The 26,000-nt window shown below is 46.0% G+C and overlaps 1 protein-coding gene across 1 annotated transcript in view; it reads left to right on the forward strand.

Annotated features, from left to right (window-relative positions):
* Positions 1-26,000, forward strand: part of RXRB (retinoid X receptor beta) — a 116,551-nt gene that overhangs the window by 32,087 nt on the left and 58,464 nt on the right. Inside the window, exon 2 of the mRNA XM_082263130.1 lies at positions 12,280-12,515. Coding sequence (XP_082119256.1) covers positions 12,280-12,515 — 236 coding nt within the window. The remainder of the gene's footprint in view (positions 1-12,279; positions 12,516-26,000) is intronic.

Raw genomic sequence — 26,000 nt, forward strand, 5'->3', positions numbered from 1 at the left:
AATGCTGTCCTCAGTGAGAGATGAGCTAAAAAGTACATTTAGTTCATTCAGGACTCTCATTGAAAAGATGCAGGCACCAGCCCAGCCTTCCACCCCAGCTCAGGCTCCACCATCCCTAATTGACCCATTGGTTTTGGAGGAGGAAGTTTCTTCTTCCCACTCTTCTGCAGAGGGATCAGGATCAGGAGAGGAACCAAAAAGCAATGTTTCCCATGATAGCTCCAACTTTAAACTGAGCCTGGAGGATGTAGATGATCTACTCAAAGCGGTTTATACCACTCTAGAGATTGAGGAGGAAGAAGTGCATCTCTCTAAGCATGACTTAATGTACGCTAGTCATAAAAAGCATGCTAGAGTGTTCCCTGTGCATAGCTCACTATTGGATGTGATTAAACAGGAATGGAATTCTCCCGATAAAAAGCCTTTTTTTCCAAGAAACTTAAAAAGAAGGTATCCATTTGACGAAAGTGTGGAACAGCCCTGGAACAAAATCCCTAAGCTGGATGCCTCTCTTGCCAGAATCTCCAAAGGAACTGACTTGGCATTTGAGGATTCAGGAGCACTAAAAGACCCTATGGATAAGAGAACAGATACCTCTTTACGTAGGGTCTGGGAAGCCTCCATTATGAGCTTAAAGCCAGCCCTGGCATCCACCTGCATAGCCAGACACCTGGAGCTGTGGCTATCTCAAATCCAAACACACTTGACTGCAGGAACATCGAGGGAACAGATTAATAAATCATTTCCACTCTTATTCCAGGCAATAGGATTCCTGGCGGATTCTTCAGCTGAAGCTGTAAGAATGGCAGCAAGGACCTCAGCTTTAGCTAATACGGCCAGAAGAAGCCTATGGCTCAAGACATGGTCGGGAGATGTTACTTCTAAATCTCGCCTTTGTGGTCTTCCCTTCACAGGCGACCACCTTTTTGGCCCAGGCCTAACAGAAGCCCTGGAGCGTACAGCGGATAAAAAGAAGGGATTCCCAGATAAGAAAAAATTCCCCTATGCTCAGAGGAATTTTCGTGGCAGGGGCAAACAGCAGAAGTCTTTTGAAACTCAGCAAAATTTCAAAAAACATTGGACGGGGCATAAAGGAAAGGGGAGGGGTAACATCCTGTTTAACCCTCCTAAACGCCCCAACCAGCCCCAATGACTCCCTTCTCAGAGTGGGAGGAAGATTAGGGGCCTTCCTCCCACTGTGGAAGAAGATTACTTCCAGCCCTTTTTTTCTGGACCTAGTAGGCCAAGGACACAGGCTGGAGTTCTGTCTTCAACCTCAAGAAAGGATCCTGATCACAAATCTTCCCAGGGATCCAGTCAAGGCCTCCGCCTTGAGTCTTCAGTTAGGGGACCTATTAGATCAAAAAGTAATTATCCCAGTCCCCAGAGAAGAACAAGGAACAGGGTTTTATTCTCACATCTTTGTGATTCAAAAACCCTCAGGAAGTCATCGACTGATCCTGAACTTACACAATCTGAACCTTTCAATAGCATACAAACGCTTTCGCATGGAATCAATATACTCCATAGGGAACCTACTGTTCCCAGGGTGTTTCATGGCAACCCTAGATTTGAAAGATGCGTATTTTCACATCCCCATACACACATCCTATCAGAAATTCCTGAGGCTAGCAGTAAAGATAGGACCGGAAGTCAAGCACTTCCAGTTCAGGGCACTGCCCTTCGGGCTGTCCTCAGCCCCATGGATTTTTACCAAAGTCCTAGGGGAAGCACTAGCCCCTCTAAGGCTAAAAGCTATCATGATCACCCCCTACCTGGACGACATCTTGGTAGTGGCAGAATCATACCAGAAACTGGAAGCCGACCTCCTCATAGTTCAGGAATTCTTAACTTCCCTAGGCTGGATAATCAACAGACAAAAGTCTTGCCTGGTACCCTCACAAAGAGTGACCTACCTGGGTTACGAAATCTCCTCACGGGATCAGATGATCTTCCTCCCTCAGTGCAAGATGGAGAAAATGAACCTGATGGTTGCCTCTTTACAGACCAACTTATGGGTCTCTCTGAGGGATGTCACAAGAGTGATAGGCTTGATGACCTCCTGTTTCCCAGCAGTCCCCTGGGCAAGGTTCCAACAACGTCCACTCCAAAAATTCTTTCTACAGAATTGGGATGGGCAGTCAAGTTCCTTGGAACAAAAAGTAAGGATTCCCACCAAGATAAAAAGGACTCTTTGGTGGTGGAGATCCTCTCTTCACCTATCAAGAGGGCTAAACTGGACCATCCAGGTATCACAGAGGATTACCACGGATGCAAGCGCTTCCGGATGGGGAGCATATCTGCAGGACAGATGGGCGCAGGGTACATGGTCCCCAGCACAAAGGAAGTCTTCATCAAACCAAAAAGAACTTATGGCGGTCCAAAAGGCCTTGGAGTTTTTTCAGGTAGAGGTAGAAGGGAGCCATCTACAGATCAGGTCAGACAATATAGCAACGGTAGCGTACCTGAACAAGCAGGGAGGTACTCGAAGTCTGGGCCTACAAACCATTGCACAGAAAATCTTTGTCTGGGCCGAGCGGAACCTAACATCCATTTCGGCCATTCACCTAAAAGGGACGCAGAATTATCTGGCAGACCATCTCAGCCGCCACCAGATGAACCAGGACAATTGGTCCCTCAACCCAGAGGTGTTTCTCAAAATCACAACCTCATGGGGCCTACCGGTAGTGGATCTATTTGCCTCCCAGGCAAACAGGAAAACAGAAAAATTCTTTTCCATAACTCAAGGGGATCAGGCGTTAGGCATAGACGCTTTCGCCCACCCCTGGAAAGTCAGACTCTGTTACGCATTTCCTCCGATCAGATTGATCCCACAGGTTCTTCAGAAATTCATCCTAGAAGACACAGAGATGATACTGATAACCCCATACTGGCCCAAAAGGCCATGGTTTGCACGCCTTCAGGCGTTGGCAGCGCAACCTCCAATGACCTTACCTTGGAGACCAGATCTCTTAACACAAGGTCCGGTGGTCCATCCATTTCTCAGGACCCTAAACCTGACGGCCTGGTATCTGAGGAACAAATACTAGGCTCTCAGGGGTTCTCAGACAGAGTCATCAAAACATTGACCAGCTGTCGAAAGCCGGTCACTAGAAAAATGTATGCTAAAATCTGGAAGAAATTTCATTTTTGGATGTTGGAGAATCAGAGACATTCCCCAGATATACCAACTATCTTGGATTTTTTTCAGGAAGGCATAGACAAAGGTCTCTCCTTAGGGACTTTAAAGGTACAGGCTGCCGCCCTTAGTGTCTTTCTTCAGTTTTCCCTTAGAGAAGACCCAAATGTGAATGCCTTTTTCAGAGCAATTGCCCGGACAAAGCCAACCGTGCTTAAAACGTGTCCAGCTTGGAATCTATCCCTGGTACTCCAGGCCTTGGTTACCAGTCCGTTTGAACCCTTGGTAGACCTATCAGTAAAAATGCTCACCCTAAAAACCTTATTTTTAGTAGCTATAACTTCAGCTAGAAGAGTTAGCGAATTACAGGCTCTCTCAATCAGAGAACCTTTTCTTATGATTTTTGATGACAGGATTGTGCTAAAAACAGATCCAGGATTTTTGCCAAAAAGGGTCTCTTCTTTTCATAGGACTCAGGACATAGTCCTTCCTTCCTTTTGCAATTTCCCAAACAACAATAAAGAGAAAGAATTTAGCTGTTTGGATGTCAGAAGATCCCTCTTGAGATACCTGGAGGTGACTAAAACCTTCAGGAAGACTGATACTTTGTTTTTACAATTTTCCGGCTCCCATAAAGGGGAAAAAGCTTCTAAGGCAACCTTAGCTAGATGGATCAAACAGGCTATCACAGAAGCCTATATAGTGAAAAAGGTGGCTCCACCTTTCATTACTGCACACTCTACTAGAGCATTGTCCACGTCTTGGGCTGAAAGGGCCGGTGCCTCACCAGACCAAATCTGTAAGGCAGCTACCTGGTCTAACTTTTCGACCTTTGTTAGACATTATCGCCTGGACCTCCTCTCTTCTCAGGAACAGGCGTTTGGTCGAAAGGTGCTCCAGGCAGTTGTCCCTCCCTAGACTGGTAAGTGCTTGCTCATCGTCTCATGGGCTGTCCTGGAAGACGACTTTGAGAAAAGCTGGGTTATACTTACTGATAACTCCTTTTCTAATAGTCTTCCAGGACAGCCGGATTCCCACCCGAACTATCTGGTATTATGTATAATGTATGATATGTGTCTATATATCTATGTATATGTTTTACAGGGTGTCCTGTGGTTCTCATGAAATACTGAAGGTGAGGACTAAGGGACCGCCTTTTATTTTAATTTTGGAATGTGTTTCCTGTCCCTGGGGGAGGAGCCTAACGTCTCATGGGCTGTCCTGGAAGACTATTAGAAAAGGAGTTATCAGTAAGTATAACCCAGCTTTTTTGCATTATTGTTGCTCTTTTTTTGATTATAGTGCAAAAAATAAAAATCGCACAGGTGATCAAATACCCCCAAAAAGCTTTATTTGTGGGGTAAAAAAGGACATACATTTTATTTGGGTACAGCGTCGCACGGTTGCGCAATTTTCATTTAAAATAACGCAGTGCCGAATCGCAAAAAATGGCCTGCTCATTAAGGGGGCAAATCCTTCCGGTCCAGAACTGGTTAAATTGCCCCCAGTGGCTTTTCCAACTTTTATTTTTTTATATTTTTTTATTTTTTTTTATTTTTATTTGGAACAGACAGACTGCACTGGTTTGTGTCATCTCTGGGCCTCTGGATACATTAAACACCATTTGCCAAGGCAGAGGTCAGCCAGGGTGCCTCATTGCTTCATTGGAGAGTGATAACGTTAGAAGGTTCACCCAGAAGTCATATTTTTCGTGTAGAAACAGATTTGCAAAACTTGGTTTTTTGAAGAAGGGCTGTGATGAAAAAGCTGAACAGTATTACCAAATATCGGTACCCCCAAGTGCTTTGGCTGCTCTGATATAGTAGTAGTAGTGCATGGTTTCTGAGCAGAACGTCCCGGCCAATCAGCAGCAGATGTGCGAGGGGCGGTGTGTTTGCTGGATCTCCACTTTCTCCAACTTTCCTATTTCTGTGACGAAACCTTGGAACGTGCAGTTCAATAACTTGGCGCCAAATTTGTTAAAAGTACTCAACGGAGAGGCGGAATATAGCTGGTCATTGAAGCACCCAAATAAAATTGAAATTCGGCTGCTAAAACTAAAAAAAAAAAAAAAATATATATATATTTTAAGATAATCTTTAGTCCCTCCCAAAAAAAATACTCGTAGACATACTGTAGCTGCTGACTTTTAACCACATGCCCTCCGGAAGATTTACCTCCCTTCCTGACCAGGCCATTTTTCCGATACAGCACTGCGTTACTTTGGCAATTGAGCGGTCGTGCGACACTATACCCCAAATAAAATGTATGTCCCCCCCCCCCCCAGAAAAAGAGCTTCCCGGCTTCAGCATGTTTACTTTCGACAGCTAACTGCGACTCTTTGCAGTCTCACAGTTGGCTTCCAACTGCACTTGCACAAGCTGTGCTGTGTTTAGTGAATGGTCCTCACACCCTTCTATTGCCCACAACAGAAGGTTGTGGGCAAAGACTGGGGGGAGTGGCAAAGTTAGGTCTACAAGCAGAAGTGGGAGCTGCTACCTGTCAAAACCAGGTGCTCGCCCCCCCCCCCCCCAAAAAAAAAAAAAATATATATATATATATATATACACATAAAAGCAAAGGGGGGTATTAGATGGGATTGTGGTAGATCCACAGGGTGGGGACCGAGGGGGACCCAGTGGAATTCCCATATTGAATATGGGAATTCCACTGGGTCCCCCTCGGTCCCCACCCTGTGGATCTACCACAATCCCATCTAATACCCCCCTTTGCTTTTAAATTTAATTAACAGGATGCGGGTTTGGCTTAGTAAGTTCCTTGATTTGACTGTATATCAGTTTTCTTTCAATACACACACACACACACACACACACACACACACACACACACACACACACACACACACACACACACACACACACACACACACACACACACACACACACACACACACACACACACACACACACACACACACACACACACACACACACGTGATAGTGGGAGGAGGCGGAAACCTGGATTTTCCTTATTGGTTGAATTCCCGCTATTGGTTTTGATTAGAGAAGAGAAGGGTTAGAATCCTTAGTTAATGTGTTTTATTTTGGGGAGATTTCCCCTCACTTCCTGTCCTGGTGAACATCCAGAAATGGGCCCTGCAATCAATTTTCAGTGGAGGTGGGAAGGCCTGGTGAAAAAATGTGTTCCATTTTTTTATTTTTTTTTTAAAGCTGTTTTTTAGTTTTCCAGAAAATTGAAACAAAAAAGTGTGCAATATGTTTTTACGATTTATTTATTACAGGTACTTATAAAGCACTGTCAATTTATACAGCGCTATACATACACTGCATATTTTTATCACTGTATTTGTTTCACTGGCTCCCAAAAAGTGTCAGTATCCACCACAATATCGCAGTCCCGCTATAAGTCGCTAATTATTAGTTTAAAATATAAATAAAAAAATCCAGTATATATCCCATAGTTTGTAGACACTACAACTTTGTGCGCAAACCAATCAATATAGAGTTAATGGGATTTTTTTTATACCAAAAATATGTAGCAGAATACATATTGACCTAAATTTATGAAAAAGTAATTTTTTTTACATTTTTCATTGTAAAGGTTTTATAGCAGGATGTAAAAAATTATTATTTCAAAATTGTTGGTCCTTTTTTGTTAATATTACAAAAAAAAAATAAAAGTCCCAGTGGTGAACAAATACCACCAAAATAAAGCTCTATTTGTGGGGAAAAATTATGTAAATTTTATTTGGATACAGTGTCACATGACCGTGCAATTGTCATTTGAAGTAACGCAGTGCCATATTGCAAAAATTGGCCTGGTCATGGGGGGGGGGGGGTAAATCTTCCGGCGGTCAAGTGGTTAAATGATTCCTGTTAATGTTCACCATCACATCATAGTATTCTCCTATAGTCTGATTTTCTTTTCCTCCTCTCAGTAAAATGGTGAGACCAACATCTAGAGCAGGGTTTCTCAACCAGGGTTCCTCCTGAGGTTGCTAGGGGTTCCTCGAGCAATCAGCAATTTCTGCCTCTCAGATAACTTCCCAATGACACCATTGTTCCTTTTAGCTATCTGTAAGGGGGTAATTCTTCCCAATGATGACAAGAGTAAGGAGCATTCTTCACACTGACTCTCACACTGTGTCATGAGTTGTAGATTTTTAATTTTTTACCAAGGTTTTCCCAAGGCCAGAAATTTAATTCTGATTGAAAAGGTTGAGAGAGGCTGATCTAGAGTTTGGATTCAATTCCTGAAAGCAAAGCTGCAATTTGCAAATATTGTGAGAAGAAATGTTCTTTTCCAAATGCTATAAGGATGACAAAACACATCCTTCATGCCAGAGGTGCCCTAAAGACATTACCAAATACTTTAGGCTATGTTCACATGTAGGCGTAGCGGATCACGGGCAGAATCTCCACAATTCTGCCCGCGATCCGTAATCATTGCAAATCGCGGGACGCCTGTGCGATGCCCGTGATTTGCAATGGCAACCCAAACGCTGTGCGATGTTGCCGCGATTTCCGCCTGCTGAATCGTGGTAACATCGCGCAAACAGAATTGCGGGGTGCATGACGCACAAAAGAAGCTCTTGTACCTTTTTGGGTGTCATGCGTCCTGCGATTTGCAATGATTCCGGATCGCGGGCAGAATCGCGGTGATTCTGCCTGTGATCCGCTACGCCCACATGGTAACGTAGCCTTATGTAAGTAAGAGGGCTAGTATGAGTAGCTTTTCTCTCCAGAGTTCTCATTCGGCAAACACATTCTGCTGCTTCTGGATCATCACAAAGTGTTTCTTCACCAGCAGCATCTTCAAGTAAGGAAGTGTTACAAACCACGGCCTCCCAAAAATACGAAAAAACTACTCAATGGGGATTTTTTTTTACTTATGGCTTTTACAAAAAATGTAAATTGTTTTCCGGGGAAAAACTTTTTTTTTTTTTTTCCCATGGCTATAAAAGTTCCAGAATTTTTACATCTCCAGTGTCCAATCAGCACACTCCCTTAATTCCTGTGCTGGTGATACAACAGGAAGTGAGAGAGTCTCTAAAACTGACCATGCAATTAGAGCAATCAAAGTTTATTTTCTTGGAAACCACACAATCACTGAGATAAAATTATTGCTTTGATCGCCTGCAGGGAGATGGGATCAAAATTACCCCAATCAAGAGATGTTGCAAAAAAATAAACCCACTGTCATGTTTTCCAATATTGTTTCCATTTCAATTTGATCTTTCAGTAAACCTCATAGAAGCTCTACTGCTGCGGTCACAGCACAGGAGGTCATTTGTTTGGCACAAACACCCTTCCAAGAACACTTTGCATTTAAAATACCACTGACCACGCATAATTGGGAGGGGGGGGGGCATTTTATTGCTACTAATTGTAATTCTTGAACATTTATTGCAACATAGCTGGCCCCACTTTTTACCTTAACCACTTGCCAACTGCACTATAGCTGAATGACGGCTACAGCTCGGCCGTCCAGTTCTGTGAAGGATGTTTTTTTGCTAATCACAGATCGGGGGTGAAGGGCCAATCACAGTGGCCCTTTAACACGTGATTAGCTGTGTTCGATCACAGCTGATTACGATGTAAACACACTTGTCAGTTATCAGCGTTCTTTTCTTCACGCTGTCACAGCAGGAGGAGAGGAGAGCCGGTAACCGGCAACTGTGAAAGGGGGGCATCTACACTGATAATCTGAGTCCTAATTATCAGTGCTGCCAATCAGCGCCGCCTATTAGTGCTCATCTGTTCTGCGTCATCAGTGCCCATCAGTAAAGGAGAAAAAATAACAAAATTCTAACTTTGCTAAATTCTATAACCGAAGCTAAGAAAACCTCCCCCGCCCCCCCCCCCCCCCCCCCAGAATTTTTGGTCTTTTTTTCATATGTTTAGCAAAAAAGGAAAACGCAGTTGTAAATAACCACTTGCCGACTGCATAACTGGGAATTTACATCACGACTTTGACTTTAAATACCGGGGTTATGGCTGCAGCTAGATGCTGAATTTTTAGATTCATATTTCGCCGCATGATTACTTTTAGAAGCGGCGGGGAGAGGTAGTTCCCAGGCCTACGTTACCGATCGCTGAGCGCAAGATCCATCTGGAGTCAGCAGGGTTTTCCCATAGAGATGAGTGAGGACAAAATGACCATCGTTCATCTCTATGCCCTTGGAGGACCAGCGCAACATCATACTTCACTTCCTCTTCTCTGGCCATTTTTACCACTTGTCGACCGCCGCAAGTACATATACTGCGGCGGTCAGCCCCCCTGGGCAAAGTGACGTAGGGGTACATCACTCACCCATGAGCCTCTAGGGGGCGAGCGCGCGCCAGTTGAGGTGCGCTCCCGCCCCCGACATCCCCGCGCGGGTGACCGGCGGCTCTGATGTCCGCCAGCCACTCGCGATCTTTCGCTGGAGAGGGAGAAAGGCAGGCGGCTAATGTAAACAAAGCTGCCTGTCATTCTCCCTGTGTAACTGCAGAGATCATACGATCCTGCTATGTAGGATCGTATGTCTCTGTGGTTACATCACAAGCCACGCCCCTTGACAGCTAGAATCACGCCCCTAGGGACACACTTAAAGAGGTTGTAAACTCGTTTGAATTTTTTTTTTACACCCTGCAAAAGAAAGACATAATGAGCTAGTATGCATCGCATACTAGCTCATTATGAAATACTTACCTTAGAACGAGCCCCCGCCGTGCCGCTCACTCACCTCTGACGGGCGACATGTCTAGTCGCCCGTCTTCCGGGATCGCGGCATCCGGCCATCTGATTGGCCGGAGCCGCAGTGACGTCACTCCCGCGCACGCGCGCTAGAGCCGACAGTCACGGCACGGGGCTCTGAAGGAACGGCACGATCGGCCGTTCCTTCAGAGCGCATGCGCCAGTGACGTCACTGGCGACATGTAAGGTAAATATCTCCTAAACGGTACATGTTTAGGAGATATTTACAGTACCTATAGGTAAGCCTTATCATAGGCTTACCTATAGGTACAAGTTGTAGAGGAGGGTTTACTTCCTCTTTAACCCCTTGATCACTAATAAAGTTAACCCCTTCCCTGCCAGTGTCATTATTACAGTAACAGTGCAAATTTTTTAGCACTGATTACTGTAGTAATGTCACTGGTCCCCCCAAAAGTGTAAAAAACGTCAGTCAGGGGTCCGATCTGTCCATCGCAATGTCACTGTCCCGCTAAAAATCGCAGATTGCCGCCATTACTATTAAAAAAAAAAAAAAAAAATGATATAAATCTTTCCCGTGGTTAGTAGACGCGATAACTTTTGCGCAAACCAATCAAAATACGTTTATTGCCATTTTTTTTTTTTTTTTTTATACGAAAAATGTGTAGCAGAAAACAAATTGGCCTAAAATGTTAAAACATTTTGATTTTTTAATTTTTTTTGGTAATGTTATGTAGCAGAATGTGAAATGTATATTATATATTTTTTTTTCTTTTCAGAATTTTTTTTTTTGTTTTGTTTATAGCGCAAAAAATAAAAATCGCACAGGTGATAAAATACCACCAAAAGAAAGCTCTGTTTGTGGGAAAAAAGGACATCAATTTTATTTAGGTGCAGCATCATACGACCGTGCAATTGTCCGTTAAAATAATGCAGTGCCGAATCACAAAATATGGCCTGATTATTAAGGGGGCAAATCCTTCCGGTCCAGAAGTGGTTAAACATGATTTTTTATTTTATATATATATATATATATATATATATATATATATATATATATATATATATATATATATATATATATATATATATATATATATATATATATATATATATATATATAATATATTTTTTTTTTTTTTAATTTTAGGATAGAGGAAAGATTTGGGGTCTTTTTAGACCCCAGATCTCTCTATTAAGAGACTTGTCGTGCTGTATTGTTATCCCAAGGGATGTTTACATTCCTTGCGATTAGCAATAAAAGCGATCAAAGGGTTATCAGTAGCGAGCGCATACATAGATCACGCCCACATGTAAACTGTGTTTGCACCACACGGGAAGTATCGGAATGAACGTCTGAGTGAGAGCAATAATTCTAGCACTAGACCTCCTCTGTAACTCTGAACTGGCAACCTGTAAAACGTTGCCTATAGAGATTTTTAAGTACCGTAGTTTGGTGCCTCTCTGCAATTTTAAAGCATGACATGTTAGATATGTATTTACTCAGTGTAACATCCTTTCTTTCATATTCTACAAAAAAAAAAAATAAAAAAAAATTAGGGTATATATGTTTTTTTTTTTTTTTTTAATTCATTAAAGTGTATTTTTCCCCCTAAAAAATTGCATTTGAAAAACTGCTGTGCGAAAATTGCAACAATCACCATACTATTCTCTGGGGTGTAATCCCAAAAAAAAAAAAAAAAAAAAAAAATATATATATATATATATATATATATATATATATATATATATATATATATAAATAATGTTTGGGGGTTCTACGTACTTTTTTCTAGCAAAAAATAAATTTTTAATTGTAAACAATAAATGTCAGAAAGTCTGGGTCCCTAAGTGTATAAATACCACCAAAAGAAAGCTCCTATTTGTGGGGGAAAAAAAGATAAACGTTTCATATGGGTACAGTGTTGCATGACTGCGCAATTGTCATTCAAAGTGCAACAGCACTAAAAGATGGGGGGGGGGGGAGTGCCCGATAGGAAAGTGGTTAATTTAATTTATTAGAAATAAAAGGCGATTTGATGTGGTGAAGAAAAAAAAATAACATTATTGATTTGAATAGCTCAAATGGTTATTGAATAGCCTCAAAAGAAAGCTCTGTTGGGTACAGTGGGTACACTGCAGAGTAATTGTCTGGCAAACTATCGCAGCCCTGAAATGTCTTGGTAATGAAGGGGGGGGGCGGTAAAATGCTGGTACTGAGTTGGTTCTATTCATCTGGTGCTTCACCAAGAAAGCCCAGTGTGCAGTGATCAGCCTTTGTGGAGGAAGAGCCACCCTATAGTTGTATATATGTCACCATTCTGTTAGCAATCTGTAATTATTTCTTGTCATGGTTTTATAATCCTGTTCTCTTAGATGTTGTCTATTTATATTTTGGTCACATGAATGTCTTGTGTGAATTGCATGAGTTTTATTGGTTTCCGTATTTTCCCTCTTTGCAGTTTGCCAAAGCCCAGACACCTCATCTCTCAGCCCACCCCTCGGACGTTCCCTCAGCGACACCCCGCCTCCTCTCAGTGCTCCCCTCCACCCTTCCATGATTGGATCCGCCATGACTTCTTCAGTGAACTCTCCGCTAAGCAGCTTGGGCTCCCCGTTTCCGGTCATCAATCCCTCAATGTCTCCTGGAATCCCGGGCACTCCTTCTATAGGATACGGACCCGTCAGCAGCCCTCAGGTAATTCCAACGCAGGGGTAGATTGTTTTATTTACAGATCAAGAAGATTACATTAATCAGTCATTCCACCCAAAACTGACATTTTAGTTGTTAAATTACCAAATGTTTTGTGGCATGAAAAAAAAAAGTATTGGGACGCCTGCCTTTACGCTCACATGAACTTAATGGCTTCCCAGTCTTAGTCTGTAGGGTTCAATATTGAGTTGGCCCGCCCTTTGCAGCTATAACAGCTTCAACTCTTCTGGGAAGGCTGTCCACAAGGTTTAGGGGTGTGTCTATGGGAATGTTTGACCATTCTTCCAGAAGGACATTTGTGAGGTCAGGCACTGACATTGGGCGAGAAGGCCTGGCTCGCAGTCTCCGCTCGAATTAATTTCAAAGGTGTTCTATCGGGTTGAGGTCAGGACTCTGTGCAGGCCAGTCAAGTTCCTCCACCCCAAACTTAGCTGTAGTTGTTGCTGACTGGGTTTTCCTGGTGCGCAACGTGGGGGGGGGGGGGGGGGTTCCCTGCCATCCTGGGGGTTGGTGACCAGGGCAGGGATGTCCTCGGGATTCCTTGCAGCAGTTGTTGGGCTGGGGGAGTGGATGTTTTACCATCCACGGGGTACGCGGATCCAGCCTAAAGTTTAGGTTGCAGCTTTGCGACCTACTCGGCGAAACCTATGTCAGGTGACCCCCTGTGAGGATGGCTGAAGCCACTGCCTCCTGCGTGGGCACCCATCTGCTGCCCTGGGTGGTCAGATCCCCTAGGGCTGGCTGAGGGGAGACCTAAAAATTTAGGCTGCGGCCTACGAGGCTATGCAGCTGAGTTGAGCGCCACCTTTGGGGGGGGGGGGGCCCTCAATGGGTCTAGCTGAAGCCCCCAACTCCCCCCTTGGGCATTTGCCGGACTGAGGATCCACGTTATTTGCGGCTGGGCCTCCACAAAAATTTAGGCTACGGCTTGCGGTCTACTGGGCCATATGGTCAGCTTGGCACCTCCCTTGCACTGGGTGGTGCTGTGGGGGTGCTTTATTTTTAGTGATAGTGTTCTATTATGTCCTCTATGGTGGGCTTTTAACACGGCACTTTGTCTTTTGCAGGGACTCATAGGTGGTCTATTTGTGGATCCTTGGCCGGTGTCCCCTTGTGGGATCGCAGTCAGCGGTCTCCCCTAATTATGTTTCGGGTGAACTTTGTATGTAGCGACTTCGAGTGCTCTGATAGTGAGGATGATTCCTCTTCTACTGCAGCTGCTCATGAAATGGCACTGATGGATGCACTGATTGTATTGGTGTGGGCAACTTTAAAAAATAGAGGTTGCAGATGCTGCTGTGTCAGAGGTGACGGTCCCCTTTGGTACCTGCAGCTCCCCAAAAGCGGCAAAGGTATTCTCTTTCTCCACCTACTTTGACAAAATTGTCGCAAGTCAGTGACCTAAACGCAATTTGTCGGTGCCTAAGCGTTTCATTAGATGGTGTCCCTTTGCAGTCCCTGTTAAAAAAAAAAAAAAAGGTGGACAGTCCCAACTGTGGTGGATTGTCAGGTTTCCAGGCTGAATAACTCAACTGTAATTCCTTTTTAAAGACCCCTTTGACAGGAGAGCTGAGACTTTGGCTGGTCCGGTCCTTATGCCGGTGTTCATAGCTTTGGTGTCCCAGAATTTAATGGAGTGGGCAAAGCTTTTGCGACAGGATCTGGAGGGGGAACGACTTCCACCTGCCTTTGCTAGTTGGTCAAGGGGCTGCAGCTTTTTTGTGATTACATAGTTAGTGAGGTTGAAAAAAGACATCAGTCCATCCAGTTCAACCTATGATGTGTGTGTGTGTGTGTTTACTGTTAACCACACATTGTATACCCCTGTATGTTGTGGTATTTAAGGTGCCCATCTAATAGTTTTTTGAAACTATCAATGCTCCCTACTGATACAACTGTTTGCGGAAGAGAATTCCACTTCCTTACTGCCCTTAGTGAAGAACCCCCTGCGTATTTTAAGGTTAAACCACCTTTCCTCTAGTTTTAGTGACTGGCCACGCGTCTTATTGGATTTCCTTTCTCTGAATAGGTTTTTCCATATGCTAGGGTTTCCAGTACAGTATTTGTACATTGATATCCTACATTGCATGCCACTGCCAAGCCTGTTGTCTACCAGTACCCCCAGGTCCTTTTCCATCCTAGACTCACCCAGAGGTTCCCCCCCCAGTGAGTAGCTTGCTTTCTGGTTTCTGGCACCCAGGTGCATTACTTTACATTTTTCAACATTGAACCTCATCTGCCATGTAGTTTCCCACCCCATAATTTTGTTCAGGTCCGCTTGTAAGGTTTCCACATCCTGCCCAGAAGATATTGGCATGCTTAGTTTAGTATCATCCGCAAATACTGAGATTGTTCTAGATATCCCCTCCTCTAGATCATTTATGAATAAATTAAACAGGATTGGCCCCAGGACAGAACCCTGGGGGACCCCACTTTCCACAGCCGCCCAATCCGAGTACTCCCCATTAATCACCACCCTTTGCAACCTCCCCTGGAGCCAGTTCTCTATCCAGGTACTCACCTTATGGTCCATACCTACCTTCCTTAGTTTGAACAGTAAGCGTTTGTGGGGAACCGTGTCAAAGGCCTTTGCGAAATCCAGGTACACCACATCCACAGGCTTACCTTTATCTAGGTGGCAGCTCACTTCATAGAAGGTTAATAGATTGGTTTGGCAAGAACGATTTTTCATGAATCCATGCTGATTACTACTAATAATACCGTTTTCATTACTAAAGTCTTGTATGTGGTCCCTTAACATCCCCTCCAAAATCTTGCAGACTACTGATGTTAGGCTGACCGGCTTATAGTTACCCGGGCTATATCTCGGCCCCTTTTTAAATATTGGTACCACGTTGGCTTTTTTCCAATCAGCTGGCACCATACCCGTCTGTAAACTATCCTTAAAGATCAAGAATAATGGTCTGGCAATCACCTGGCTGAGCTCTTTAAGAACCCTCGGGTGCAAGCCATCCGGTCCCGGTGATTTATTTATGTAAGTTTATGTGATGCCTCTCTGGATGCGGCTCCCTTAGTTTCTAGGCTGTCTGTGACAGCAGTGGTTCTTTGACGCATGATATGGCTAAAATGCTGGTCTGCGGACCAGTCTTCCAAAAAGGCCTTATCTGTTCTCCGCTTTGTGGGAGATCGCCTATTTGGAACTTTCCTAGATGATATCATTAAGGGTCTTACAAGGGGAAAGAGTACTCTTCTTCCACAGGCTGCCAGGGGCAAGGAGTCTTGTCGCAGATGTGGGCCCTCTCGGCTCATTTATGGCCTTTTCATCCTTCAGGATCTCAAGACAAAGGACAAAGTCTGTCAGGACCTCCTCCGGAGGTTCCAAAAGGACCTGGTCTGGTAAGCCGAGGGCGGGTTCTTCCAGACCTGCAGACAAGCCCTCCTCTGCCTAAAGGGGCACCCTCACCCATGTCTGAGGTGGGTGGGACGTCTTCGCTTCTTTCCGGACCTCCCTGATTCAAGACTGGTGAGTGCACGAGCTGATTCGGTACGGCTATAAGATCAAGTTTGGTTCTTATCCTTCAGCTGGGTTCTTTCCTTACAATCTGTGTTTGTCCCCAAACCGCCTGCGGGGTCTTTTCGGGGCAGTGCAAGACTTTCTACTACAAGGGGTAATTGTTCCGGTTCCAACGTCGGAACGTTTTCAAGGTTTCTAGTCAAACGTATTTACAGTTTCCAGGAAAGAAGGCAGGGTATGTAAAATCCTGGACCTCAAGGCTTTGAACCACTTTGTGTGAGTACAGAAGTTCCAAATAGAGTTCCTTCATACGGTCGTGGCATCACCACACCAAAGGATGCTTACCTTTATATTCCAATATGTCGGTCATCCGTGTTTCCTCCGCTTTGCCGTGGGTGAGGAGCATTATCAATTCATGGCATTACCCTTTGTTCTAGCCTCACCGTCTCGGGTATTCATAGAAGTGTTGGCCCAAGTGTTGGCATTGTAGCGGCAGCGGTGGATTGCGGTACTAGGTACATGGACGATCATCTTCTGCGAGCAGAGTCTCCGACTGCTCCAAAGGACAACCTGGAAATTACTGTGCAGGCTCTGTAGAAGTTTGGTTTGAAATTGAACTCCCAAAAATCTGCTTTGGTTCCGTCCACTAGGTGGACTATCTGGGTCTGACTCTGGGCTCGGCTTCAACCAGGGTGTTACTTCCAGGGGGAAAAAACTCCAAAAGCGTCAGGATGCGCTTCGGCTCCTGTTGTCCAGCAGTCAGTCATCTTTCAGGACTTTCTTGTGGGTGCTGTGCCTGATGGTGTCTACCTTCGAGGCGGTTCTGTTTGCACAGTTCCACTCGAGCCTCTGCAAAGAGAGATTCTTGCCAAGTGGGACAAGAATCCACAGTCTCTAGACAATCTGATCCTGTTGAGCTGTTGAGCCGGAATACGAGAGGGTCCGCAATATGTTGGCTTTGCTCCCCGGCGCTTTGACAGGGCAAATCTTTCCTTCCTTTGTACTGGCGTATGTCAATCACCAAGGGAGCACAAGAAGGGTCCTGGCGGCTCGGGAGGTAGCTGGCATTCTAAGGTTCAGCTGTGTCTCCGGTGGGAAACTCCCGAGGTGGACCTGTTGGCCTCTCGTCTCAACAGGAAGTTAGAGAATTGTGGCAAGGTCTCAGGATCCTCTGACTGATGCTAGAGACGCACTGGTGGTTCCTTGGGGCCAGTATCTTCTGATACATGCCTTTCCCCCGCTAAAATGTCTGCCCAGTCTCCTGCGAAGGATCGAGGCAGAAGAGATCCGGTCATCCTACCGACTTGCCTCGCCAGTCTTGGTATGCAGATTTGATACGGCTGGTCACCGATGCCCTTTGGAGACTTCCTCTGAGAGAAGATCTATTGGCCCAAGGGCTAATCTTCCATCCTGCTTTACAGCCGCTTTAACGGCTTGGCTTTTGAAAGCCAGGTGCTGAAGGCTAGGGGGTTGGTTGAATCGGTGATTCCCACGTTGGTAAAGGCTAGAAAATCTACCTTTGGGAAGATTTGCCATCGCGCTTTGAAGACCTACATTGCGTGGTCCCCGTCCACTTTCAATGGCTCTGATTTTGGCATTCCTCCAATGAGGTGTTGAGCAGCGCCTGGCCTTGGGTACCATCAAGGGCCAGGTTTTCGGTCTTGGCAGGCTTCTTTTACCGTCCTTTGGCTAAGCATTCTTTGGTTCGCACCTTTATTCAGGGGGTTCACTGCTTTGCTCCCACAGTACCGTCTCCGTTGTCTCCATGGTATCTCAATCTGGTGCTGTCGGTTCTCCAGTAACCGCAGCTTCCTCTGCTTACATTGTCCCAGTAGGTAGCCTTCTTGGTGACTATTACTTCTGCACGCAGAGTGTCAGAGCTGGCGGCATTGTCTTGTCGTTCACTTTACCTGGTGACTCCCAGAGATAAAGTGGTGCTTCGCTTTTGTCAGTCGTTCCTTTCTAAGGTTGTTTCTGGTTTCCATCTGAATGAAGACATTGTGTTGCCTTTCCTGTGTCCCAAGCCTAAACATCCTAAGGAGATTTCCTTACACTCTCTGGATGTGGGTCAGGTGATCAGGGTGCACCTTGCGGCAACTGAGTAGTTTAGGAAGTCGGCCTCACTATTTGTCCTTACGGCTGGACCTTGCAAAGGGTTGGTCGAGTCTGCCACGACCATTTCCAGATGGACGAGACGGACGGTGGTGCAGGCCTATTCCATCAAGGGTCAGGTTCCTCCATACCCTGTTAAGGTGGTTTCTACGTGGGCGCTTAGTGCCTCTTGGGCCTTCCACCATCAGGCGTCAGTGTTACAGGTTTGCAAGGCGGCCACTTGGTCGTCTGTGCACACTTTCACAAAATGTTTATAATGTGGATGTACTGGCATCTGCGGGTGCTGCTTTTAGCTGCAAGGTTTGGCAGGCCGCTGTCCGAGGACCTGGTCCTCTTTGAGGGTGTATTTTTTTTCAGGTGAGCTTCAGGTTACCTAGGTTTAGCCTTTTGAGATTTTTTTTTTCTAGGCTATTTTTCCCACCCCCCCCCCCATATTTAACACTGCTTTGGGGCGTCCCAATGATTAAGAAGATCCTGGACCTGTGTCTGTCAATGAACACAAGAGAAAATTGTAATTTTTGTCTTACCGTAACATCCTTTTCTCTGATGTTCATTGACGGACACAGCCCTCACCCCTCTTGAGTTGAGTTACTTTTCTTCTGACACTGCTTGCTTAAGAAGATTCTGGATGAACATCAGAGAAAAGGATTTTACGGTAAGACAAAAATCCAAATTTTCACGAAGTCTGCTGCTTCAGTGTTAGATCTATTTGTCAGATGTTACTATGGTATACTGAAGTATAATTGCAAGCATTTCATAGGTGTCAGGCTTTTATTGACAATCGCATGAAGTTTATGCTAAGAGTCAATATTTGCAGTGTTGACCCCTTTTCAAGACCCCTGCAATTCCCCCTGGCATGCTGCCAATAAACTTCTGGACCACATCCTGACTGATGGAAGTCCATTCTTGCGTAGTCAATGCTTGGAGTTTGCCCGAACTTGTGGGTTTTTTTTTTTGTTCACCCGCCTCTTGAGGATTGACCACAACTTCTCAATGGGATTAAGGTCTGGGGAGTTTCCTGGCCACGGACCCAAAATTTCAATGTTTTGTTCCCCAAGCTATTTAGTTATCACTTTTGCCTTATGGCAAGGTGCTCCATCATGCTGGAAAAGGCATTGTTCCTCAACTAACTGTTCTTGGATGATTGGGAGAAGTTCCTCTTGGAGGATATTTTTGTACCATTCTTTATTCATGGGTGTGTTCTTAGGCAAAATTGTGAGTGAGCCCACTCCATTGGCTGAGAAGCAACCCCACACATGAATCGTCTCTGGATGCCTTACTGTTGGCATGACACAGGACTGATGGTAGCACTCTCCTTTTCTAATCTAGACAAGCTTTTTTTCCAGGTGCCCCAAACAATCAGAAAGGGGATTTATCAGAGAAAATGACTTCCAGTCCTCAGCAGTCCAATCCCTGTACCTTTTTCAGAATAGCTGCCCCTGGAGAGAAGTGGCTTCTTTGCTGCCCTTCTTGACACTAGGCCATCCTCAGCCTTCTCCTCACTGTGCGTGCAGATGCACTCACACCTACCTGCTGCCATTCCAGAGAAAGCTCTGCACTGGTGATGCCTCGATCCTGTAGCTGAATCAACTGTAGGAGATGGGAAATGGTCCTGGTGCTTGCTGGATTTTCTTGGGCGCCCGGAAGCTGCCTTCACAAATGCAATGGAAATGTTTTTTATGGGATTAAGTCAGGGCTTGACAAACTTCCTTGAATGTTAGGAGCCATTTTTTTTTCTTGCATGCTGAATGGCCGGCTTCTGTCGGACTGGCTGCCATACACACGGGCCCAATGGCTGCCAGTTTTTATTGAACCGGCTGATGTTGCCCGGCATTCGATCCGCGTGTACTTTCTTTACTTCTTCTGAGGGATATTAACGGAACACACCAACCACCATGACCACTTCAGTGATTTGAAATGGTGATGGTGGTAGGAGTCAAACACTGCACATGCTAGGATATTTACAATTTTGTGCTGGGGGCTAGTATCACCCCTAGCACATGTGACATAATGTGGGTATTGCTGGCGGGTACTGCTGGAGGAGAGTGAGAAGCGGCCCTGGAGGAAGCATGCAGAGATGATACTTCCTATATCTCTCCTCTCACAGGCGGAGTGCATTTGATATCACTCCGCCTGTGACAGGACGGAGCCGAAACGATTCAGGAAGCATAGACTCAATTCTGTCACAGCTGACAGACTCCATTCTGTCTCCAGACATCCCAAGGCTCCTGTGAGGTGCGGTCAGGGAGCCGCAGCCCACATGCAGTAGACTCCTGCACCTCGCAGGAGACTTGGGATGTCTGGCGAAAAGACACCTGCCGCAGTGTAACCCAGGCGCCAGGCCACTAATTCTAGTTGCCAATGCGAACTGGTGCCTGGGATTTATCGAGCCCTGGATTAAATTCATTTTCAAGGCAAAGAGAGATAAATCTGATCACTCTTCATCATAATCTGGAGTTTGTGCAAATTGCCATCATAAAAACTGAGGCAGCAGACTTTGTGAAAATTAATATTTGTGTCATTCTCAAAACCTTTGACCACGGCTGTACATGAGTTCTCAGGGATTGCCTAAAGTCCAAGAGGGTAGGAGATAAATGGACCGATTAGGGTAGGGAGTTCAGAGGATGGGAGAGGTTCTAGGGAAGTTCTGGAGGTGAGCATGGTTGGAGGGGATGAGGAAACTTGAGAGCAGGAGGTCCTGGGAGGAGTAGAGAAGATTATTTGGGTGATATGTAAAGATGAGGTTGGTGATGTAGTTGTGGATGACTTGTAGATGGGGTCGTATGTCAGACAAGAATCCATGCGTTGGAAAAATGTTTGCGCAGTCAAATGAGACAAATCATTTAGTGCCGCCAATATTCATGAAGTGATTACAATTCTCAAGGCTAAGCAAAAAAATGCAGCCGCCAGCGGCTCATGTTAAGAGTTCTGTTAATTGTTTGTGGGTTTTATTAGGAAAAGTAGCCGAGAGTCAAATACAAAAGCTGCATTCATACAAATCCCGTCCTGCTAGGCACTCTGCGCTCAGATCATTCTGTCTTTTGTATGCAAAAGCAAATGATCTTCTTTGCTTGTGAGGATCTCAAATTGCTGGCTTTGTATTGCGTGGTGGGTGGTCAGAGAAGCTCTGTAAAGTGTAACTCTGGGCAAATAATAAAAAAGCCCTTTAATGCAGTTTTTATGTATGGTTTAAAAGTGTCATGTGACATATGTGACAGCAGAAACGACTACCTAAATCTGTGTTTGTATTGTCTTCCTGTGATCACCTGCTTAGGGACTCTCTCACTGGGGGAAAGGAGGAGCAGAACTTTGTGCACAGGCAAAACCTCATCAATCTTTATTGTATAATCATCATACCGGGAATGGAGGGGAGACTCTGTCTGCTGTTCGCTAAGTATTAAAATTTCATCGGACCTCGAAAAAATGTCTTCTGCGCATGCGCACCGGCTGGGTTCTGACGTAGCGTCACAGGAAGTGATGAGGGTCCGATTAAATTTTAGAACAGGGGCACATATACAGTATAGCTTTGCTGGGGGGGGGGCACATATACAGTATAGCTGTGCTGGGGGGGGCACAGAGTAAAGCTGTTCCGGGGGGGGGGGGGCACATATACAGGATAGCTGTGCCTGGGGGGGGGGGGCACAGAGTAAAGCTGTTCCGGGGGGGGGGGGGGGGACACATATACAGGATAGCTGTGCCTGGGGGGGGGGGCACATATACAGTATAGCTGTGGGGGGGGGGGCACATATACAGTAAAGCTTTGCCTGGGGGGGGGCACATATACAGTATAGCTGTGCCTGGGGGGGGGGATGGGGGCACATATACAGTATAGCTGTGTCGGGGGGGCACATATACAGTATAGCTGTGCCTGGGGGGGGGGGGGCACATATACAGTATAGCTGTGCCTGGGGTGGGGGGGCACATATACAGTATAGCTTTGATCCAGAGAGTAAAGTTGGATCAAAGTCGCACTCTAAATTGCAATAGTGGAAATGTAGACTAAAGCTCCGTTTCCACTAGTCTGACTTGTCATGCGACTTTGGACACAAATGTTGGAGGAGAAGGCCTGGCTCTTAGTCTCCGCTTGGTCATCCCAAAGGTGTTCTATCAGGTTGAGGTCAGTCTGTCAAGTTCCTCCACCCCAAACTCGCTCATCCATGTCTTTACGGACGTTGCTTTGTGCACTGGTCCAATCCATTTGGTGGAGGGGGGATTATGGTGTGGGGGGTGTTCTTCAAGGGTTGGGCTTGGCCCCTTAGTTCCAGTGAAGGGAACTCTTAAGGCGTCAGCATACCAAGACATTTTAGACAATTTCATGCTCCCAACTTTGTGGGAACAGTTTGGGGATGGCCCCTTCCCTTTCCAACATGACTGCGCACCAGTACTCGGTCTCTGATAGGGTAAATCACTTGATTTATACCCTCCCACTGGACTACGTTTTTTTGGCAAGTGAACCTGCCCTGTTGTATAATCCCCAGGAGGGGAGGAAGACTCAAAACAAACAGGAGATTAGTTCAGGTGGGACGATCCCTCTCTATGGTGGGACGATCCCTCTCTATGGTGGGACGATCCCTCTCTATGGTGGGACGATCCCTCTCTATGGTGGGACGATCCCTCTCTATGGTGGGACGATCCCTCTCTATGGTGGGACGATCCCTCTCTATGGTGGGACGATCCCTCTCTATGGTGGGACGATCCCTCTCTATGGTGGGACGATCCCTCTCTATGGTGGGACGATCCCTCTCTATGGTGGGACGATCCCTCTCTATGGTGGGACGATCCCTCTCTATGGTGGGGCGATCCCTCTCTATGGTGGGGCGATCCCTCTCTATGGTGGGACGATGCCTCTCTATGGTGGGACGATGCCTCTCTATGGTGGGACGATGCCTCTCTATGGTGGGACGATGCCTCTCTATGGTGGGACGATGCCTCTCTATGGTGGGACGATGCCTCTCTATGGTGGGACGATGCCTCTCTATGGTGGGACGATGCCTCTCTATGGTGGGACGATGCCTCTCTATGGTGGGACGATGCCTCTCTATGGTGGGACGATGCCTCTCTATGGTGGGACGATGCCTCTCTATGGTGGGACGATGCCTCTCTATGGTGGGACGATGCCTCTCTATGGTGGGACGATGCCTCTCTATGGTGGGACGATGCCTCTCTATGGTGGGACGATGCCTCTCTATGGTGGGACGATGCCTCTCTATGGTGGGACGATGCCTCTCTATGGTGGGACGATGCCTCTCTATGGTGGGACGATGCCTCTCTATGGTGGGACGATGCCTCTCTATGGTGGGACGATGCCTCTCTATGGTGGGACGATGCCTCTCTATGGTGGGACGATGCCTCTCTATGGTGGGACGATGCCTCTCTATGGTGGGACGATGCCTCTCTATGGTGGGACGATCCCTCTCTATGGAAGTTTATGGAGTGACCACATATTCGCCTAAAGCTCAATACCAGCAAAAACTTTTTTTTTTATGATGACGGATGCTTCATATAAAGCTATCAATGTAGTTAAATCCCGACTTTTCTACTGTTTACTTCTGAGTAGAGGGCGGAAGAATCTCTTTGGCTTTTATTGCTGCCACTGGAGGGGTTTTCCCCTTGTCTGACCGATCAGGAAGTGTGAGGAAATCTTAGGACAGACTACGGCTGTTACAAAACTAAACCACAGTGTCGCAAGACCTCTCTGAGAAATCTGAAAGTCCCTCTCCGCCTGGATGTTCTGAAGTTCTGTCCTATGTCAGGTCCTCTCTTCATTCAGGTACCCCACTTAAGGTTACATTTGAGGGCGGGAGCACCCCAACATCTTTGCTCTGTGATGCATTTGTTTGTTACCGGATCATAGGGTTTTGGGAGGTTCCCATGTCTGATGGCATATACAGCAGGCACTGTCAATATTCTATTTGATGTTTTGCTGGCAGAAAAGCCAACACAGTTGGCTGCACTTTGCATGTTGAGGGTTTGTTTCGGTACAGTGACATCTAGTGGCCACCCTGGTATGTGTCTTGGTTTTAGGCTGGGTTCACACTTATGCCAATTGGATGCGGGTTCACCGCAGGAGAGTGTGCCCGGCTCGTAATGTTTTACACAGCTCTGGGTTTGCTGCAGTCTGGAAAAGGTCTTGTGTGTCTTTGGTTCCAATTCAGCTGTGAATTCAGGCAAAAATTCTGACTTGATTTGCACCCACATTATTATTATTATTATATAGTATTTATATAGCGCCGACAGTTTACGCAGCGATTTACAACTTGAGGGTAGACAGTACAAATACAATGCAATTTAATACAGTAGGAATCAGAGGGCCCTGCTCCGTAGAGCTTACAATCTAACAATCTAAGATTAGAGCTGTATGATGAATTGCTTCGATAATCACTTCGACTCCCCCCCCCCCCCCCCCCGCCATCTTAAACCAGCATTTCCACAATTCAGACTCGTTATTTCATCATTCCCCCACTTTCAGCTGAAGTGTAAAAAAAAAAAGCAGCAATCACTGGTTGTTAAAGTGATTGTAAAGATTCACTTTTTTTTTTTTTTTTAAATAACAAACATTATACTTAGCTGCTCTGTGCAAGGATTGCCTGAATCCTCCTCTTCTGGGGTCCCCCACCAGCGCTTCTGGCTTCTCTTCTTTATTGGGTACCCCCACAAAGAGACGCTTCCCATAGGGACACCCATGTGGGCGCGCTCAGGAGTCCCGCTGCTGCATCTATTGACACAGACCGCAGGACTCCCCCTTGACAGCTGTGGGAGCCGATGGCTCCTGCTGCTATCAATCTATGCAGTGAGGACCCGAAACAGCAAATGGATCTGCTGGGCTTGTGCTCATTGCTGGAAGGTTCAGGTGAGAAGAACGGGGGTCTGGTGGGCAGCAGCAACCAAGAAAGTATGCATTAAGGTGAAAAAACTTGTGACTTTACAACTCCTTAGGAGAGGGGCTGCTGCTTTCTTAACCAATGATGTCAGAGGAGTTCCCCTGCTCACAGCTGTCAAAAAAAAAAAACAGCCAGCAATGTTTATAAACAACATTGCTCAGCAGCTGAAAGACAGATAAAAAGAAACATTGTATCTTCTTATCTGTCCTTCTGTTCATTTAGGCTACGTTCACATGTGGGCGCAGCGTATCACAGGCAGAATCACCGCGATTCTGCCTGCAATCCGGAAATCATTGCAAATCGCGGGACGCCTGTGCGATACCCGTGATTTGCAATGGCACCCCAAACGCTGTGCGATGTTGCCGTGATTTCCGCCTGCCGAATCGCGCTAACATCACGCAAACAGAATCGCGGGACGCATGATGCACAAAAGAAGCTCTTGTACCTTTTTTGGGCATCATGCGTCCCGCGGTTGTTTGCGCAATGTTACCGCAATTCGGCAGGCGGAAATCGCGGCAACATCGCACAGCATTTGGGATGCCATTGCAAATCACACAGGCGTCCCGCGATTTGCAATGATTTCCGGATCGTGGGCAGAATCGCAGTGATTCTGCCCGTGATCTGCTGCGCCCACATGTGAACGTAGCCTAAGTCCCGGTTAACATTTGTGCGCAGCGGGAACGCTGCGAATATGCAGCGTGTTCCCGCATCACATCCGCACCCCTGGCAGTTCACACTGCCATATGCGATACGCAGTGGGTGTCAATTAAAAGTTAACGACGCCCCCAGTTGAGATTGCATATCGCAGTGCAATCTGTAAGTTCGCACAGAATCGGATCGCACTAGTTTGAACCACCATGCGATCCGATTCTGCTGCGGATAAAAAGAGTCCTGTGCGTGTTAGGTGCGATTGCGGTGCGAATTCAGCCATACAAACTGTATGGCTGAAATTTCCACCGCACAGAGATCGCATGTAATTTTAGGAGCAGTGCGCTACGAATT

Source organism: Pelophylax lessonae (genome assembly GCF_965119305.1).
Source record: "Pelophylax lessonae genome assembly, chromosome: 7".
NCBI classification, from domain to species: Eukaryota; Metazoa; Chordata; class Amphibia; order Anura; family Ranidae; genus Pelophylax; species Pelophylax lessonae.